The sequence below is a fragment of the Melopsittacus undulatus genome, chromosome 11, assembly GCF_012275295.1.
Source record: "Melopsittacus undulatus isolate bMelUnd1 chromosome 11, bMelUnd1.mat.Z, whole genome shotgun sequence".
NCBI classification, from domain to species: Eukaryota; Metazoa; Chordata; class Aves; order Psittaciformes; family Psittaculidae; genus Melopsittacus; species Melopsittacus undulatus.
In genome coordinates this window covers 12220482-12240209 of record NC_047537.1, presented here as the reverse complement: position 1 = coordinate 12240209, position 19728 = coordinate 12220482, and the positions used below count along the sequence as shown (strand labels likewise).

Below are 19728 nucleotides of genomic sequence, written 5' to 3'. Positions count from 1 at the left end.
TCTCCCCTTACCCAGAGCAAACTCCGTTTTCCTTCCTGCAGAGCTCAAGGAGAACCAACAGTTTTTCTGTCAAGGGAACCCAAGCCACCAAGTTTTGAAAGATGGAATCTGATGCAAAATGTCCAAACAGATGCTTTAAGTCCCAAAAGTGGGATTTGGATGCTCTGCTGTGGCGAGCATCAACTGATGCCAGAGACACCCCACACCAGCTGGAGACATCTTGTCCTTGGTCAGCAGGGATGCCTTTGGACCACAGGAGATCTTCAAATGGCCTAAAAGCAACCAGATCCAACTCATCTGGAAAGATGGGACAAAGCCATCGGACATGGGATTTGGGAAATGCCCACTGAGCATGCCTGGACATCCAATGCTTACTCCCATTTTCCAGCCTCACCAAGCACAGCCATCCTTCCCCAGCACAGCCTTGACACCACCCAAATCCACCCAGGGACAAGACTCAGCCCCTTCCCCAGTCCCACTGGTTTGGAAGGCTGCAAAAGAACCATTCCCCCCCTGGCCCCCCACCATGACCGGACTCCTCCAAGCACTGACACAACCTGGGAAATCAGAAGGAAACGGAGTTTGCACAAGACACAAAACAACTCAGAGCCCACCACAGCCAGAGCCACCCACAGAAGTGAAGTCCCCATCCCTGTTCCTCCAGGACTCCATCCCTTGATCCCTGCTGGAGTTTTGTGCTTTTCAGCCAGAACAGAAAAGCTCCTCTTCACTCCATCCACAATCCCCCAGTGCCCCTCACATGCTCCCAGTAACCTTGATCTGCAAAGCTGCTGGTGTTACTGGTGCATAGCCCATCCCATCTGGGGGAGGCAGAGCAGCCCCTGTTCTGGGTGTCCAGGGATGCAATTCTTCCCTGCAGCCACCCCTGCTCCCACAGCAACACCTCTGTCCAGTCTCCCAAAGAGGGACCAGAAGTCACCCCTGAACACCCATCTCTGTGCCCAGGGGTGCAGCTCTGTCAGGTACAACCAGCACAGAACTCAGCGCCCACCCAGTGCCCTGGGACGGGAGCTCCGGAGGCGGAGGGGCTGTGGTGCCTCAGCACGGCTTTGGAGAGCAGCTGAAATGCCAAAACAAGCACCCGTCGCCGGCAGCACCCAACAGACCTGGTTTCGTCTCCTTTCTGTTCATTTCGTGCCCATGCCCTCTCCCTGCCACTGCCTCCTCTCCCCTCTCAGAGCCCCTGTTCCTGGTTTGTTGTTTTGGTTTGTTTTTTTGTTATTTCTGTTAATATCTTGAACTGTAAATGTTGTTTAGTTCTGACCATTGCACACTGCTTTGGGCGATGTTTCTTTACAATGCATACTAATATATTATGGTTATTATATATGAATATATTTAATGACACGTGAAAAAGTTGTGGATTTTCTTATTGTTTTTCCAAGTTGTTTTGTTGGGGTTTTTTTTTCCTTTATGTTTGTTTTCCCTTTTTGGTTGTTTGTTTTATTAGATTGGCTGTAATTGAACCCGAAGGGGCTTGTAACTGTTCAGCACCCACTTGGTAGAACTAAAGTCAGAAACCAGTTGAATAAACTCTTGTAAACTGTAAAAGGGTCTCCATTTCCTTCCACTGCCCCAGCGCAAGGGACAGGGACTTGTGCAGGGAAGAGTCAGTATCCCCTTCCTCTTCCCAGGTCTCTGCCAATGTCCCCCTGGCAGGGCCCAGGCTATTTCTGACCATCAGCCCCATCTGTGTTTCTCACCAGCATCTTCCACCACTCCCCATCAGTGGCCACATGCCCTTGGGGATGGACGGATCACTGCAGGCTCCCAGTGGGTGGCTGGGAAGGATCCCACGTGGGCTCTCTGCGAATTCTGGACCGGGTATGTCCCAGCATCACACTGGGCTCCCCTTTCTTCCTCTGCCCGCTAGAGGAAACTGTGGGACAGAGGCAGGACATGCTGAACCCTGCGGAGCCCTGCACAAAGCAGGTGGACAGGCATGGGGACAGGGGACAACCAAAGCCTGAGCTCAAGGGAGCTGCCAACCCCAGTCCAGACCCATTTTCTGCTCCAGCTTGCCAGTGCTGTCCCTTTCTGCCCATCTGCTTAAGGGATACCAGGCTCCATCACCCCATCTCCAACAGGACATCAGCGGTGCCAGATGCTACTGAAGTAGCTGGCCCAAGGGACTAGGCAAGGGCTGGTCATACACACAAGCTAGAAAGCTGAAGGCAGGAGGGAACTGAGGCTGCAAAACACTTCCAATGTGAAAAATACAGGCAAAAGGTCCTGCAAAGTGCTCTGGGGTCACCCCGCCTGACCCGCAGCCTCAGCAGCACCCATAATTTATGAATCCGAAAACATCTTGGAGGTCAGAAATCTCAGATCTTTATTGCAGAGACAAATGGGTCACAAGTGTCACCACCTCTGCTCTGGGGCTGTCACCTGTGGCTCCTCACAGAAGCAAATGGGTTTCCCAGATTGCTCTGGCTCCGTGTCCTCCAGGTGGTTGTTCAACAAAGAAATGGTGGCTCTGGAAAATGGGAAAGAGCCTGTTCCCACTGAGGGCTGGACCCAAGTGTTTGCTCTCAGCCTCATCCCACTGTGCAGTGTGGGAGAGCTCAGCCAAGCTCAGCACCAAGCTCACACCCAACCTCCAGATATAAGGGCACATGAAAACACCCAGCAGCCTTTTGAGATCATCTTTACCCTCAAGTAGGAGAAAAGGACTTCTTTTCGAGAGCACTTGGACAGGGAAGTGCCTCTCACAGGTACCAGACCTTCCCACAGCACTTTCTGATAGAATACTGACTGGAAGCAGCTAAACTCCTGAGCACATCCTCAGAGACAGAAATGAAGGAGCTGCAAGGGAAGGCCAAGCTGGGATGTCTCTGAGCACGTTCCAGGGGAATGGGGGGACTTTTACTTGGAGAAGCCACAATAAATGCATGACTCCAGCAGCCCCATGGCATAGATTGAATGGGCAGCTTGAGCACCCTTTGCTCCATGCCTGGAAGTGAGGGCAGCCAGCAGCATGGTGACTCCGTGACAGGCTTTGGTGACCTGGGCTCACCAAGCCTGCTCGCTCTGAGCCAAAACCCCATAGCTCTGGTGCTTTAACCTTCCTTTTTCTTTGGTGGGGCAGGAGACAGAAAAGCTTCCCCCAGCACAGCAGAACACTGCCAAATCCACTGGTTTTTAATAAAACTCCTCACCCACATAACATATTAAATGTTACTAAAGGGCAAGTCTGAGGCCCCCATGGTGAGACATTTCAGCAGAGCAAAGCCTCACGTTTCTACCTTTCCCCAGCGCTAACAGGAAAAATGTGTTTGAGGACCCAACAGGTCAGGAAACATCGATTTAAAGCCTCTGCCAGAACAAAGTCACTGTGTCACATTGATCAGGATGAATTATGCATCATCCTGTGTGTCCTGGGAATTCAAACAAAACCTTCATTCCCTCCATAAACGGCAGCTTTAATTAGAAACCCGAGTCTGTAGCTTCATCTCAATAAACCACGTGTCATTCTCCTGCTGTCACCAGAGATCCAGGGGCTGCACTGGAGCCCTGAGCTAAATCCTGCTGCAGGGCTCGGGCACAGGAGAGTTTCCAGTGTTGGTCCTTCCACAGAACTGCAGGAATGCACAAGTTCTGAACACAGCTCCAAGGCTCCTGTTACCTGTTGCCAGCTGGAGTCACCTTGCTTAAAGCTCTGTTTCTAATGTAACATCAAGCGATAAACAAGTAAAAAACCTGTTGTGTCCTCCTGAAAACCATGAGAACATAAAACTGCAGTTTTCTCCCCTCTTCTCCTTTGAAGGCTGTAAGATGAAGCATCTCTCCAAGGAAAAGAAAGTAGGCATGACCTGGACTGGACTTTTAAAGGCTTGAAGGATTTTCTCTAGCAAAGCACATGAGATGCCTGTCCCTTAAGATGTAATGCAGCACCAGGACACACTGGCTTTCCACTTCCCAGATCAGTGCTAGATGTGCCACCACTCCAGTTGGGCAGGTGGAAGGCAGTGAAAGGGAAATGAGTGCCAAGAGCCAGCTGAGAGCTGCAAAGCAGCACAGTTGAGGACCAGCCCAGGGCTGGCAAGTCTTATGGATCCGGAGGAAATGTAAGTCATGATACACATGAAGTCTGACAGGAATTGCCTTTTTCCTTCTCCAAACCAGCTCTTAGGAAATTAAAATGTTGGAGTAATTGTTCATGTAAAACATGAGACGGTAATAAAGACCCAGTCAGATAAACTATAGAAATGGATCAGCTTTTATTCAGTATTTATTGCTTGCCCTGTCAATTCTGAAATCAAACTGAGGAGTGTAACAAAATAATTATTTCCTTGGCCAGAAGAGAACCTTCAATCCGTCTTTTTCATTAGTTTGTAAATAGGGTCTAACAGAGTGAAAAGTCATAAAGAGGCAGCCCTCGATTGCTGAGGTTAGTACATTAATGCAGCACATCCTATGTGCAGAGCACAGCAGAGAATGTGGAGAGCACGCTGTCCTCATGAGCACGTACAGGGCAAGGCTCTCCATTTGGACCCACCTGGCTGGAAACCTGCTGCTGTTCACATCTATCCATGGAGATCAACACCAACAACTCTCCCCCAAGGACTGACTCACTCACCAGAGTTTCTGTGCATCTTGTGGGGGTCTCGTGCCTCTCCGCGAGGCTTCCCATCCTGCAAGAATCCAGATGCAGCCATTCCCCAAAACACCTATTCCTCGAAAAATGTGGTTTCATCCCTAGGGAAAGTATGAGAAATTGGAGGAGCTGCTGTACCCCCAACCCACCCCTGCATTTCAGTATCTTAAAGCCACCCAGCAGCAGCAGCCACAGCCATGGACTGGGCAGCAGCACCCTGACACCAGCATGTGCTCAGCCTCAGATGCATCAGAAGTGCAGCTCTTGTGGATCCAGCTGCAGCCTCCCCAATGCCAAATGAAGGTGGGAAGAGAGTCCCTTCAAATCACGTAGCGCTCTTCAGCTGTGCACCGAGGGGAGAGCGGATGTCTGCCGGACACAGCCTCATTCTAATACCGTTGAGTTTATTTCAATCACAGGTCTTTGCACAAAGTTGGTCTCTTCTCCAGAGTCCTCCGCACTCAGCTGTGGAGCAGCAGCTCCAGTGGGCCCCACACCCACATTAGTTTGCTGGCCAGACAGCAACCACAGCAATCGCGATCAGCAGCAACACAATCACCACCAGCATTCCTGGAAAAGATGAAACGACGTCAAGGTTGCTGCCTTCATCTTGTACAATTGGTCTTCTGCAATTAAATTCTTCCTCTGAGCCTTGCTCCTCCTCCCAGCTGAGACTGATTTCCCCTCCTGCTCACCCAGTGCAAGCCCCGTCACAGATCCCTGCATGCTGAGCAGAGATGTGCGCCCAAACCCCACGTTAGCAGAGCAGCTCCTTCTCCTCCTGACCCTTCACGTTGATTTTTTACCAGTGCCTGCAGGGGATCTTTCTACTTAAACATCTGCCTTGCAAAGACCAGGGGATATGTGTAACTCACAGCAAGGCCAGTTAAACTGTTCTAGAATCCCTCTGTACCATCCCACTGGGGCAAAGGATTATTCAGAAGGAAATCCAAATTGTATCAGGAAATTGTTTCCAATACAAACTACTCTTGCTTTCACACAAAGCTATTTGCAGAGCAAAAGCAGGGCTTTCAGGCATGTACCCGACTTGGGAAAATTAAGACCAACCAGCATTAAAGGCAGTGTTGTAACAGTGCTCTGCACAGGCTCTGGATGTTCCATCCTTACCCAGAACAGTATCAGTTCCTGTGCAGAAGCTAATGACCAATATAATCTTAAAAACCTTTACAACTACCTTCTAGCTCAGGCACACCATGCTGCTCTGGAGGACGGTATTTAATATGTATGGATCACTTAGAAGACTGATCCAGAAAACCAGCAAAGCAGATTTTCTCTCTCTCAAGTGAGCAACAGTGATAAGGCAACCCAGGGGTCAGACACTGCTAGAAGAAACTGATTCTCCTTAGTTCCCTTTTCTTAGGGGGAACTCTCCCCTTTCTCTCCCCTTTCTTAGCATGGAGGAAGAATTGTTTCACTGAAAATGGAATGGATCTCTGCAGTCCACTCCATCACCTCCCCAGGCAGCCCCAACATGTGAACTCCTTGGCTGGACCAAGGCACTCTTCTGGCACTGGCATCATGCTCACAGGCATCCCTTGGGGTTAAACCACCTTTTAATTAGGAGGCTTTTGTTTTCCTTTAGCATCTGCTCTGTGCTATTCCCCTGTCCAAGCTGCGGGAATATATTAAGACTCCAAGAGCGGAAAAACTGTCCCTTCATTTGGGCAGCTCACAGATGACTGTTACTCAACCACTTACAATATTTACAAGTCCAGCTCATGGCAATTAAAAAAGGATGTATTAAAAAAACCTCCTCTTTCCAAGCTGGAAAAGGATATTAGACCTGGCTTTTTGTAAATAGTGTCATGTTTTCTGTGCAGAAACTGTTTCTCTGCCAGGACTCCGGGATTTTTTTCCAGGGAAATCAAAGTCGCCACAAACAGTATTTTTTCCTTTTCTGCTCAGTTAAACCCATTTGTTATCTGAAGGGAGCTCGAGCAGCACTTCACCCCACTGGCTCTGGCAGGTCTCAGGTATTGACCCTTTTCCTTCCAAAGAAGGCAGCAGCTCCGTATGCTCCACTTGGGATGCCGAAGGATTGCGGCAGGATTTGGCACTGCAATGACAAGCTCTTCTGCTAGGCAGGGACAAGTTCAATTGAATGGTTTATACTTAGTGCATCCTTTGGGGTAGGATGGTATGGGGTAGTTTTGTTTAGAGGGCACTAAACTTCAGGCTACTCCTGGTTATAAGTACTCATTAATCACAATCAAGATACAGTAAACCAGCAAAAATGCTCCTGTCTGTTCCTGCTGTTCTCTGCACCCACAGTCAGAGCTCAGGGTTGGCCCCAATGCCAGCAGCCCCCAGGGGCCATGCTGCACAACAGACACTGGAAAGGGAAGATCCCTGCCAGGGCACCCAGAAGCTGGGTTTGTCCCAGCAGCACTGCTCAGTGCCAGCTGCTTCACAGCTGAAGTCCTTTAGGAAGAACCCCAGGGGATGGTCCCATTGCTGGTCTCCTGCAGAGCCTCACTCCATATCCTCACCCAAGGTCACTGTCTGTGGAGCATATTTGACACAGCTGGATCTCAGACCATATGCTACACTCGCTCCAACTCACTGGAATGGGTGAGAGAGGGGTGTCTGGTTTCCCATCTCAGCCGACCACTCAGCAACACAAACTGCTAGAAGAATACATTGGGAAGATGACCTGGACTTTTACCACCTTTCTAGTCTCACACTTTTTTGTATCATATTATACATTTTGTAGTCCTCAGAAGAGCCAGAAACAAATAATTTGCTTAAATTAGGAAGAATTAATATCTGATAAAGCTGCTGCACTCAGATTCCCTGTTATGTTTTGCACTGGAGGGAAAAGGTTTAGAGGGTGCAAATCCTTAGCACAGTTTCAGTCTAACAGAGTTTATGGACTTCAGCAATTAAGAGACAACTGAGATCAGTTGCTTGGAAAATAGTTTATAGGTGTGAATTAGTAATGATACAAAGTGGAGTTAATGGGGCGTAATTATTCTTTGACAACTCCCAAGAAAAGCCACACATAAACCCAGAACTGTTACCCAGCAGGAACAGGGGAAGGTGGGGGACTAGTAAAATATTGCTAATGGGCAACAGCAGAATGAACAGGAAGCTTAACAGAATGTTCAGGGCGACAAGAGCAGGACAGCAACAGGAAATAAACTTCATTTTATTCCTGGAAAGAGATTGGTATTAAAAACCTGGAGCCACTTTTCAGTTTCCAAAAGCAGTGGTCAAGTGCTTCCTCCCCATGTGAGGGACAGAGAAGCAGCAATGGCACATGTCAGTGCGGTATAACTCAGTGTTAAAGGCTTATCTGATCCATGTGATGTGCACAAAAAGAATAGGATCATATAAATTGGCAATAGCACACAGATTTCAAAGTACCTCTTGCATGATAGAGACCAGATGTTACGCACATTTTTCCACCCCCCATACTACAAAATAGCAGATTAGAAGGATCTGAAGCTTTTAAACCTGAGTGTTTCACAGAGCACAACAAGTTTTCCTAACAAAAGCAGGAGATAGGATCTGACAGGAATTATGCATTTAGGTTCCCTGCTTGCTTTGCCTTTTTCTGCTCAAGTCCTATGAAATATAAATATCCCCCTCAATAAGAACTCCTCAAAGAGAAGCTGAGGAATCAAAGCCACCAACAATGTAAACAGGAGTAAGGGGGAAAAAAAATAAAAGATTCCTGTGCCAAAGAAAACAAATTTGAAATGCATTTCTCAGGGAAAGGTGGGAAGTGAGAAATGAATTCTCTGTGCAATTACAGAACAATTCATTAAGGCAGGTTGGAGGAAGTGCAATACCCTTGAAGCTCCATCTGCTAAAGGGTCTGTGAGGGTGCTGCTGTTCCAGCTCGGAGGAGCAGCACACAAATACAGAGGGCATGTTCTTGGCTTACTCCAAGTTCCAGGCTCCTGGGAGCACCAGCACTCATGCTGCTTTGCCAGGTTTTAATCCTGGCATCAGCTGCAGCTCTGCTCATCACCCTGATCCCAACCCGACTCCTTGGGCAGCACAGGGGTTCTCATTCCAAACTAAGAAAAGCCTTCTCCAAAAGATAGTTCACATTTTCAGAGATAAGAGGGAAAGGTTACAACAAAAGTAATTTATTTCTTGGTTAAGATGGCTTTACAATCTGTCTCACCTGTCTGTCCAGCCATGAGACCAGAGGATCTGGGGTTCACACCAAACCTCATCTCCCTGGGGCAGCACAAGTCCCAAGTCTATTACCTCTCCCTGGGATTTATCAGCTTTAAGGATCACTGGCTTGGGGCTCATCACGGACATCCCTCCTGCTGTACCTGACCTACTCCTACATGAACAACTTCCCAGCTGGGGGTCACTTAGAAATGGAAATTATTCCTTGAGATCTGAATCTGCCTAAAGGGGTTAGAAGATGATTTTCCACCCCAGTTTGCAACTGATGTCCAGGGGTTAATGATCTGTGTAAATACAGGTGATGGTTGAGGACTCTTAGTCCCTTGCGTCTGTTCTGCCAGTTAGTAACTATGTCTGCCCTGTCGGGACCATGTAACTCAAGGGTTTAAGTTCTTATTAGAAATAAGACTTCACTTAAAGCCCGGATTCTCTGATGCACTGCCAGGCATCCTCAGAGATGACAAATACCAGTCACACAGATGACAAGCCCAGGAAATAATTTCATTTCCCCCTTTTCATCCTAACCTTTGCTGTTTACCCATTGCAGAGACCCCAGATGTGACTTGGAGCAGCACCACGCTGAGCACTGTGCAAATCCACATCACATCCCTGCCCTCGAGAGCATCCCTCTCTTCTCAGGCATCCTTCTCCTCTCAGTACAGAGACCACACTATAGGTGCTGGGCACATGTTCCAGCCCACACAGTGCTGCTGAAACCCTGGATGTGCTGCAGATTTGAGAGAGGGCAGAGAACCACGAACATTTCTGGTCTGTAACTCCACTGGTGCACAGGGTGCCATGCACTAAATAAGCCTCTTTGCCTCAAATAACCGTTATGAATCCCAAACAACACCGATGAATTGGTTTCCTCAGAGAAAAGCGGATACCTACCACCAGCCAGCAGCCAGCTTTTGTGCTTGAGATTAATCACTGAGACTTTCCAGTTCCTTGTGCTGACTGCTCAGATGGAGGCAGCTGAGGCTCAGTGAGCTGCAGTTTCCTTTAGAGCATTTTTAATTCCTCATGCCCATGAGGCTGGAGCCCACTGGGGCAGGAATTCCCACTCAAGAGCATTGCTGCCAAAGCGGACAAGCCTGCACAGCACCCAGACAAAGCAGCCAATTGTTGCTTGTCAACTGGTGCTTCTGCCAGTTTCTGACAAGGCAATATTTACTGTGAAATATCCACTTATTGTGCTGAATATAACTCCTGGGAATCTGAGAATGTTTAGGATCTGGCAGGGGTTCAAGTGCCTTTGAACAGGCAGGCAGGAACTTGGTCATAAATACATCGTGTTTTGACAAGTCCCTCTTGAATAAGTGTCAAAAGATTTCTGGTCTGCTTCTATCAGACTACTGATTTACCATTACGATTGCCCCACGGCCACAGAGTGGTGGCCATTGAGATGTAATGTGTTATCAATTAGAGCCCGCAGGTTCCTACAAGATGCCTTGCAGTACAACTTCACACTGGGCAGCCCCCACAGAGGACACAGTTGCACCTTCCTCCTCAGCATCCCCTGCTCCCCTAACAAGATCCTGGTTGCATTTTCAGAAGGGCACACTGGCAATGAATATTCCAGGGATTGAGAAGACTCTTGTTTAATGGCACCAGGAATGTCAGCTTCAACTCCTCTCTTTCAGCCCCCTGGCAGCAGGACACTCCTACACAGGCTCTTTACGTAGCTTCATTCAGCTGCCCAACATCCCAGGCTAGAGCAGCAGGTAGGTCATCACCAGTGTGCTCCAGCCAGAACCCTGAAATTCCAGAGCAATGCCTAGACTCACATCAGCACTCCCATTCAGCTGAAGGTAGGGATATGGAAGGAGTAGGTAATGGCTGATGCACCCAGGGCTTCACAGGTCATGTTAAAGGTCTCCAGCCGCAATGCTGATCATAGAATCACAGTATAGTCTGGCTTTGAAGGGACCTTTAAAGATCATCCAGTTCCAGCCCCCCTGCTCTAAGACACCTTCACTAGACTAGGTTGCTCAAAGCCCTGTCCAACCTGACCTTGAACAGGGATGATCTGTCCTTCTGCCTTGGAGGCATCTTCCAGTTGAAAACTGATCCACTCTACTACTCTTTGTTTAACCCCAAACCTATCAGTAATGGACAGAAGATATCCACATCAAGATAATCACCCACTGCTACCTCTCTGAGCATCAGCCCGGCATGGGCTGCCCCTGGACATACCCATTCCCTAGGAAAAATAGCCTAAATGCTCTCAAAGCATTTTAGAGGGCTTATGAAAGCAAGTGTGGAGAGAATCTGCCTATGATAGCAGAGGTCTGGACTCAATGAGCCAGGAATTCTCTTTCAGTCCCTGCTGCTATAATCAGTGCACAGAGTATTGGATGCTCTTTATAGATAGGAGAAGTAAATAAATAGGAGCATATGCTAAAGGGTGATGTCTCCTTCTCATGGGGTGCATAGCCATGGCTTCTCTCAGGTTCCAAGCAGACTGCTCTGGCAGCAGGGCAGCACCTCCTGGCCAGGGAGCAGCAAGAGTCTTTTGGGCATGGACTTGACCAATACGATCCCCATCTGTCACCCCCAAATCCACGTCAGCTGGAAACCTGGAGATTGAGGCAGCCGCTGTCCTTTGGAGAGCACTGTAGTTTTGTGGACCCAGTGCTCTTTCTGAATATTGAGGGCATTCAGAAAGCAAAGACAATCACGTTTTGGCTGCCTGCTGGTTCCTGGATAATTGAAGTAAATACTGCTTCCAGCCCATTAAAAAACATTTCTAAGGCACATGCATGTGTGTCCAAGTCACCTGCCCCGACTTCAAAAGCTGAATGGTTATGTCCAAAAGCGTTTCAACAATGTCTAACTTGCAGCCAGAAAATCCCATCCAAAAAATCACAGAATCATAGAATCCCAGCCTGGTTTGTGTTGGAAGGGACCTTAAAGCTCATCCAGATCCAACCCCCTGCCACAGGCAGGGACAGCTTCCACCAGAGCAGGTTGCTCCAGGCCCCTGTGACTAACCTGGCCTTGAAAATGAGAGGTGCCCCTCTGTGATCACCAGCACAGTTGCTGTGTGCTGAGAGGAGGCTTGGGGAAAGCAGCCCTGCTGCTCTGAGCACCCCTCAGCACCCTGATGGTGGCTGTTTCTGGGAACAGGAGCTTTGCCTGGGGTTTTCCCTATCTTGTATGCTGATTTGGTATAGTGTCATTAGCAATAATGAGGAAGGTTCAGCACTGGTGTCTTTTACAGATTATAAAATAATATTAGAGAGAATGCTATGACTTTAAATAGCCTGGTATAGCATTACATTATCTGGAAAAAGTGGCTTATTTTATGCCAAGAAAGTTTATATTCCCACAGAACTGTGTATCCAGAAGTTTATGAATAAGTCTTCTTTTGTAAGTGACAAGGAGCGCTACCTTATAAACACATAATAGTTGTTTTATAGGGTAGGAGAGAAGCAGGGAAAATATGGGAGTTTCAAGAAGAGGCTGTGGAGTCACAGCTGTTTTCATGGAGGACTTCTTTGTAATGTCATAGTTTTAAAACAAACAAAAAAACCTTAACAACAAAACCAACAAATTTTATCTGCTTTTTCAGTCAGTTCATTCAAAGTCCCTGTCACTGGATAGATGGCAAAAACCCTGCTCAAACCTGTTCAAACCCTGATTTTCAAGGCAGCAGAGAACCAACTTGGAAGGCTGGCTCCAAATCTGAGGCACATACCTAAAGCACTAGTTTTACATGGCAAGCACCAGAAGAAATCCATCTTGCAGTTTTTTATGTTCCCTAAAAAAGGCCAAACACTTTCTCCCCAAAAGCTATAAAGAAGTCCTTCCCTCTAACATTTTCCTCGTGTCGAGCAAGATGGGGCATTCAATTTGTATTGCATTAAGAAACACTTTAGCATAAATCCCACGCTATTAAGCTGGCTTGTATGTAAACACACTCCCCGATTCCTACACCTGCATCATTGAAACAACCTCTCCAGAGGCTTGTTCTTTATTAGTTTTGTGACAGCCAAACTTTTTCTTGGGCGACAGGCCTGTGTAAAGCGCTGTGGACACACATTATCCTACGCCCCCACCCACCCCAAGGAACCTGGACCTTATTGCTTTTGACCTTCCTTTTCAACTGGTCTGACTTGAGAAATGTAACACTACAATTGTACCTCTCAGCTCTGACATCAAAATCATTGGCAGTTCTCAAAGAAATCAAGAGCAGGCTCTGTGAACGGTTATTAAAGGCTCCAAACGCCCATGTGTTTCACTGGGTCTGGAGGAGAAAAAAGTAAGACACTTCGCAAAAAAGCTGAGCTCTTTGGAAACAACAGCTATTGCATTATTAATTCCTTATTTGGAAGAAAGAAAAACCCAGGTCTTTGCTATGTAAGACGAAAAAAACTCTCATTTTATGAGTTATTCCCCATTTGGAGCTATGTATGCAACATCAGATTAACCTGAAGAAACAATTTATCAGAGTCAAAGGTATAGACTTAATTTATACAGATTAACTCCTCAGTCAACATGATTTCACATATCAAAAAACTGCATTTTTGTTCTTTTTTTGTCACACGAGCTTGGAGGTATGCTTCCCCCTCAAGCACAGATAGGAGTCTGTTGTGAACACAAGCCTTTGATTAGGGCACGAAGATACCTTACATTACTGACATCAAGACCTGTTGGCAAACAAAGTGTGGCTAAATAACAGCAAGATAAAACCCACCACCATCCAAAAACAAATGTCAGGTTCAGTCCCAGGAGCAGCATGGATCAAGTTTACATCCAAAATACTTATTGCTTCTGCAATCAAATAATCCCAAGCATTTGGGTCCCAAACCACATGCGCAGCAAAGCTGAATGAAAGGAAGTGAGATAAGTGTTTCTCTTAATCCATTGTTGCTCCACTTCAACTTGCTTCTTTTTTAATCTATTTTTTGAAATTACAAATGTGTGCCAAATAGTGTATTGAACCATTTCCAAGCACAACTGCAAAGAAATCCCATACTCCTTCAAGAAGGGACACATACTGAACAAACCCAACCTCACATGAACCACAATGGACAGAGGAAAAGTTCAGATGAATTTGGTCACAGCCTTCAACTTCTCTGAATCTTAACCCTTAACTGGTCTGTGTGGAGCTAATCTCCTACCTTTGGCAGTGGTTGGAAGATTCGGACCCAACAGTTAAAGATGCAGCCTTGGGTGATATGGTTTAGTGTGAGGTGTCCCTGCCCATGGCAGGGGGGTTGGAACTGGATGATATTAAGGTCCTTTCCAACCCTAACTATTCTATGATTCTATGCTGCATAAAATAGACATTTAGCCATACACCTTTAAGTCTACACAACTCATTAACCTCTTGCATTGACCTGAGAACCAGACTAGAAGAAGGGCAGTTGAAAGACACAAAGGTTTCGTAAGGAAATTTAGACATATAAATAATACTGCCTTCTGAGTCACCAGAAGCGAAGCTCAGAGACAGACAAGACATTTGTTTGGATGTGAAGACGAATCAAGAGTATGGCAAGAACTAAACTGACACTGACACAAGTTTTAACTTTCAGAGAAGTCTGCAGGAAAGGGAACACTTTGAGCTAAATTTGTATTACTTTAAATAGCAGAAGGTAGATCACAGAGGACAACCTAGGAGAAACGGTTCCATGTACCTCTGAGATAGAATTACTGAACTAAAGAGCCTTAAAGCAATTTACACATATACCTGAGTAACATCATTCTGCAAAAAAAATGATAATAAAATCATTTACTGGGTTCATTCTCACACAAAGAGCAAATGAAAGAGGCAACAGTTTGTCCAAGTTACTTCCCACCCCCAAAAACACGAACTTGACCCTTTATACTCACTGGTACACCAAGGAAAAGATCTAAGTTTAACAAGGCTACAGGCAGGTGAAAAGGAAGCCCTCATGCAGCACACACTGTCCTGTGGGGTAAATGGGTCCAGAACCATGCACCCATGCCCAGCCAAAGCTGACAATTGCGGACAATTTAAGACCTCATGTCTCCCCAAGACACCTTTTGGTGTTTTCCCACATAGCATTTCTTTTACTCCCACTAAAACCCTGCAGTCTCTCCCCATCCCTGTCTGCTGCCACTGGGCACAGATGTCCAGTCATGGAGAAGATCACCCCCCTCCCAGCAAGCCAGGAACTGGAAACATTCTCACGTTTTTAACTTTCCTTCTGTGAGAGCAACTTCACAACCTTTCCCTGCTTGTCTCCACACTGCATCATTAAACTACTTCAAACCCCAAAGTCACCAGCAAATGGTGACTGGAGATTATTGTATGGTTTATTACCCTCTCTCTCCCCTTTTTTATTAAACAAGCACACACACCTTCCAGTTCTCCCTTCTCCAAACTCTCTAGCATCCTTTCCCTTGCATAAGCAACGCCAAGAAAGAACATCAGACCAGCAACGTGCTGCTTTTCTGATCAACTGTGTTAGAGCTTGAAAGAGGACTTGTGGAAGTTTCAAATCTCAATGTGCACTAAAGGTTTCCAAAAAGAAAGAAAATAAAATGAGCCCAAACTACATCACAAAGGTTCTACAAATCCCTGTCTTTCAGATGAGGTTCACATAAATGAGCCTGATCAAGCCATAGGTATCACCTGAACATTTTCGGTCTACCATCAGCTCAGCAAAAATCAGCAGGAAAAGGGTGAGAAAGTGCAGGTCTAACTGGGACATCTCTGGACTTACCAGAGATTATCTTTTCCATGCCATGAAGTGCAATGAACAGTGAGGAACAGAAGAAGGATTTGGCATGGGACCACAGCTCCATGAACTGTAATGGAGGGAACAGCCAGGAGCTAAAGGGTGTGAAGGAGAAGCAGGTGAAGCTGTCCTTGGAAGAAGGCAGTGACCTGAGAAAACCCAATGGCTACCATCAGGTGCTCCTTCAGCAGCACAAGTCACAGTTTTCACTGCATTAGAAACTCTAGAGGTTTACCAGCCAGACCCACACTGGTGACAAGAAGAGACCAAGGAGGGGCAGAGGGTTCGCTGTTGGTCGTGGTGCCCCCCTGACTGGTATTCCTCCTCACATTCACATCCATGCACTTCTCTGGCTCGGCCTCACTCACCAGCCCCTACTCTAGTGAGGGACGCAGAAGCTGCAGCCCAGCTGGTGAACTCCAAATGGTTTTCCTGAAAGAAAGGGTCTGCCAGGCAGCAGCGTAGCCCGGAGCCGGTACCTGCAGCCAGCAGGGAAAAGGCAGAAGACATGACAGATGATCTCAGCAGGGGACTGTTGTTCCTCCACTACTTTCTCCCATAAAAAACAAATGGGGAAAAAATAATAAAATGAAAGCACAGCTCTGCTGGCCTGGTGCAGGAGGGGACATCTGCCTCTATCCATCTGCCACCAGCCTGACACCCTGGGCTTTGTTTTTGGTAGGGTCAGTTCTCTACCATTATAGCTCCCTGAACTGCCTCACCAGGACACCAGTACCAGCACAAGGACAAAGATGGGAACACGGGGAGAGGGAGCAGGTAACCACTAGCTCTGCTCAGATGCATCAGTAAATTGTCCCATTAAGCTCTCAAATCACTTGAGAAAGTATTATCTTTTGCCTTTTCCTTTGTTTTTCACTTGAACAAATGCTGGGATTACTCACTCCCTAGCTACATGGGTATCAGAAAAAGCTTCCAGAAAGCTTCCGAAATGTTTAAAACATCAACAACCACAGTTACATATGGAAAGAAAAACAAAACCAAAAAGAAATAATCACAACTCAGTCAAAGGAGGGGAATAAGCTGCAGTAACAGAACTCCAGTTCTCCTGGTCTACCTGAACCCACAAGAGGAACCTCACTAGCAAGACACTGATCACGCAGAGAAAGTTATAGCAGAAAACAAAATACTATAGGGTTCATATGAAGTCATTTAAGGTCAGATTAAGTGTTCCTGAAGGCTGGACCATGTGTCTTCTATTTGAAAAAGTGCCCTGCTTGCACAGGAATTGGAAGAACTTTTGAAAATGGGATGCTGGCTCCTAAGTCCCTTGGATACTTGACCGCGTGGTCAGGAGGGTTGAGATTTACATACAAATTGCAAAGCTGCTAAATGGCTTCCTCAGAGCAAGAAATGGGGGTGGAAAAGAGAGAATATTTAATGATTAGTTCCTTATGGCTCCGACATTCTTGAAGCATATTTCTTGCAGTCCCTGGAACACTCCTGCATTCTTGATTGCAAAATGGCAATAAGTGATTTCCTTTAAAAGCCTTGTCTTTTATTGGAATACTAAAAATACCCCACTAGCCCCACTCCACTCTCTCTCTTTCCTGGACAGGCCCCATCAACCCTGATGTATTCTATTTTGAAGACGGCAATAAACATTTCAGCATGGGCTGTGCAATCCACTTCAGAGTAGATCCTGCATTTCCAGTGGAGCCCCTACTAGCACCATAAATCATCTTTACACAGATTTAAGCATGAGAAACTCCAGCTCAAAAGCAGCATGGATTTTTTTCTTTTTTTCTCTTTAAAAATTAAAACTGAGCACAAACAAGAATTAAACAATGGGCAACTTCAAACATAAAACCACTGAGATAAGCCCAGTAAAACAGAGCTGTTGGCATGGTTAGAGCCACTCTTTGCAGCGCTGCTCCACTCAATGCACTTGACATAAACCTACCTGAGAGAGGAGGCGTGGTGGGGTAAAGTTCAGAAAAAACTGTCTACACATCCATCACATCTGCACAAGCCTGGGTTTCAATCTGGGATACTCTGCCTGTTGCTGATTTTAAAAGCCACAGATGAAGATTAATTACATACTACGTCTGAACTGGTTACACACTTCTAAAACTCCTCTTGTTTTTCCAGTCTATATGGACTTAGAGTCTGAGCTGTTCTCCCACTGTTTTGCTCGTTATGTCTCCCTCCATCTGCTACAGATCCTGAAGAACAGTTCAAAGAGAGAATTTCAGGTATACGACGAAAACCCTATGATAGCACTTCAACCATGAGTTTATCATTAATGTTCTTGGCTGAGTTGAGAGCAGCTTCTCCATTAAAAGCAGTTGTGCAATCACGCTCAAGAACTAAGACCAGCTAAGTGCAGCCTTAAACATCAAAGTCTCCATGTAGTCAAGAGCCAGAAGGGTCATAATTCAGAGCCTTGGTGCAAGCTTCACAGTCCAGCAGCGGATGATCAGGGTTTCCCCAGTATCGATGTGTCTGTTGGGAGATTTGGCTGGATGAGGTGACCAAGCAGCTCCTAAGCCAACCCAGCGGCGTCGGCCCACGGCACAATTACTTCTTTCCACATTAAGGGAGTCTGCTGGGAAATCTGACCTCACCGAACAAAGCTGCTGGTCGCACCTTAACTCTGTTACAGCAATTGCCCTCGAGTCACTCCACAAGCTACATGCAGCTTAACAGCCACAGGCTGATGCCCCATGCACTGGATGAAATACAAGCTGCACCTTTCACTTGAACAGAAGCCCAAATAAAGGGGGGAGATGGTTATATTTCTATTTTTGATGTCCCAGAGGGAAGTGAACCTAATTTTGTTGGCAAACTCATTTTTGACCATGCTTGTGCCTGGGTAGTGTCATCACCTTCCTACTGCAGTCCCACAGCTGGTAAACACTCTGCTTCACTGGATACAATTAGGAACAGGCTTTGCTCAGCATCAGCCTCTCCTTCTTGGGTAAATCACACTTCATGGACCCCTTCCCCACCTGCAGCAGGTCTTAAAACAGGAGGGGCTGCATAAAGAAACTGCATGTATTTTCAGAGGAGTCATTCCATGAATTTAATCCGGGTGAATGTACTCCAACAGCAAGATACAATAACCACAGCAAGGAGATGCTCTTCTGGCTCTGAAGAAAGAGAAGTGGCATCATAAATCATAAAACCATCACGTGGAAAGGGACCCTGCCAAGTTCTAGTGCAACTTACTGCTCCAAGCAGGGTCAATTTATGGAGCTGGACTCGATAATCCTTATGGATCCCTTACAGCCTGGCATATTTTATGATTCTAAGACCATCCCTGCCCCATCCCCAGCAGTGTTCAAGGCCAGGTTGAACACAGGGGTTTGGAGCAAGTTGCTCCAGTGGAAGGTGTCCCTGCCCGTGGCAGGGTGTTGGAACTGGGTGAGCTTTAAGGTCACTTCTAACTCAAACCATTCTATGATTCTATGACCTGACTCATACTAGGTTGCTGAGGGCTTTGTCAGCTTGAGTCTTGTAAACCTTTAAAGATGTACAACTGCTCAGGCACCACACACACACTGGATTCTCCCCAGACAAAACCAAACCAGACAATCACAAATACATAGAGCTGCTCCAAGAAAGGTATTTATTAACCCGCTAAAACTACTTTGGGAAGACCAGTACACTGGACAACCCAAAAAGGTAACACTAAAGTTGGCAAGTGCTTGTCATCTCAAACACTTTCACATTTTTCCGTCTGGCTCTTCCAATACTGAAGAAGATCTTTAGATGTGACTTCATTGATTTTAAATTCAATGACAATTTGGACAAGTCAGTGTTTCGCCGAGTCTCTGCAGAAGTGTATCAGCTTGCATGTCAAATTCCTGACACAAATAGAGTTGTTTTTTTGTTGAGAATAGTATTTTCATAACTCAAAGAACAATCCTTCTTTTAGAAACTTGCTCAACCTTTGGCAATCCAACCTAATCAACATACAAAAGTGCAGAAACCAGCAACCAAATACTGCTTATTAATACCATTTACAGCTGCTAACAACTAGAAGAACCTTCTAAAAATGCCAAGGGAAACAGGGTGGGTGAAACAATCCCTCACAAACAACTGAGCCAATAAATACAGAACTGTGATAAGAAATGAGGTTTGACTTGCATAATCACTTTTTAAAGGTTTTGGAAAATGGAGCCTGAAGTGCAGGAGGCTGACAAAATACCACAGTTCAGTAGCAATGTGAAAGTTTCATGCGATGAAGTAGGGAATTCAATCCTTGCT

The 19728-nt window shown here is 46.3% G+C and overlaps 1 protein-coding gene across 2 annotated transcripts in view; it reads right to left on the bottom strand.

Annotated features, from left to right (window-relative positions):
• STX8 (syntaxin 8) overlaps positions 1–19728 on the bottom strand; it is a 122436-nt gene that overhangs the window by 17649 nt on the left and 85059 nt on the right. The window contains exon 8 of one of the 2 annotated variants that reach the window (XM_005141422.4): positions 4223–5188. The exons of the other annotated variant lie outside the window; for it this stretch is intronic. Coding sequence (XP_005141479.2) covers positions 5121–5188 — 68 coding nt within the window. The 3' untranslated portion in view covers positions 4223–5120. Of the gene's footprint in view, positions 1–4222; positions 5189–19728 lie in introns of those variants that run through there. 2 annotated transcript variants of the gene reach the window in all.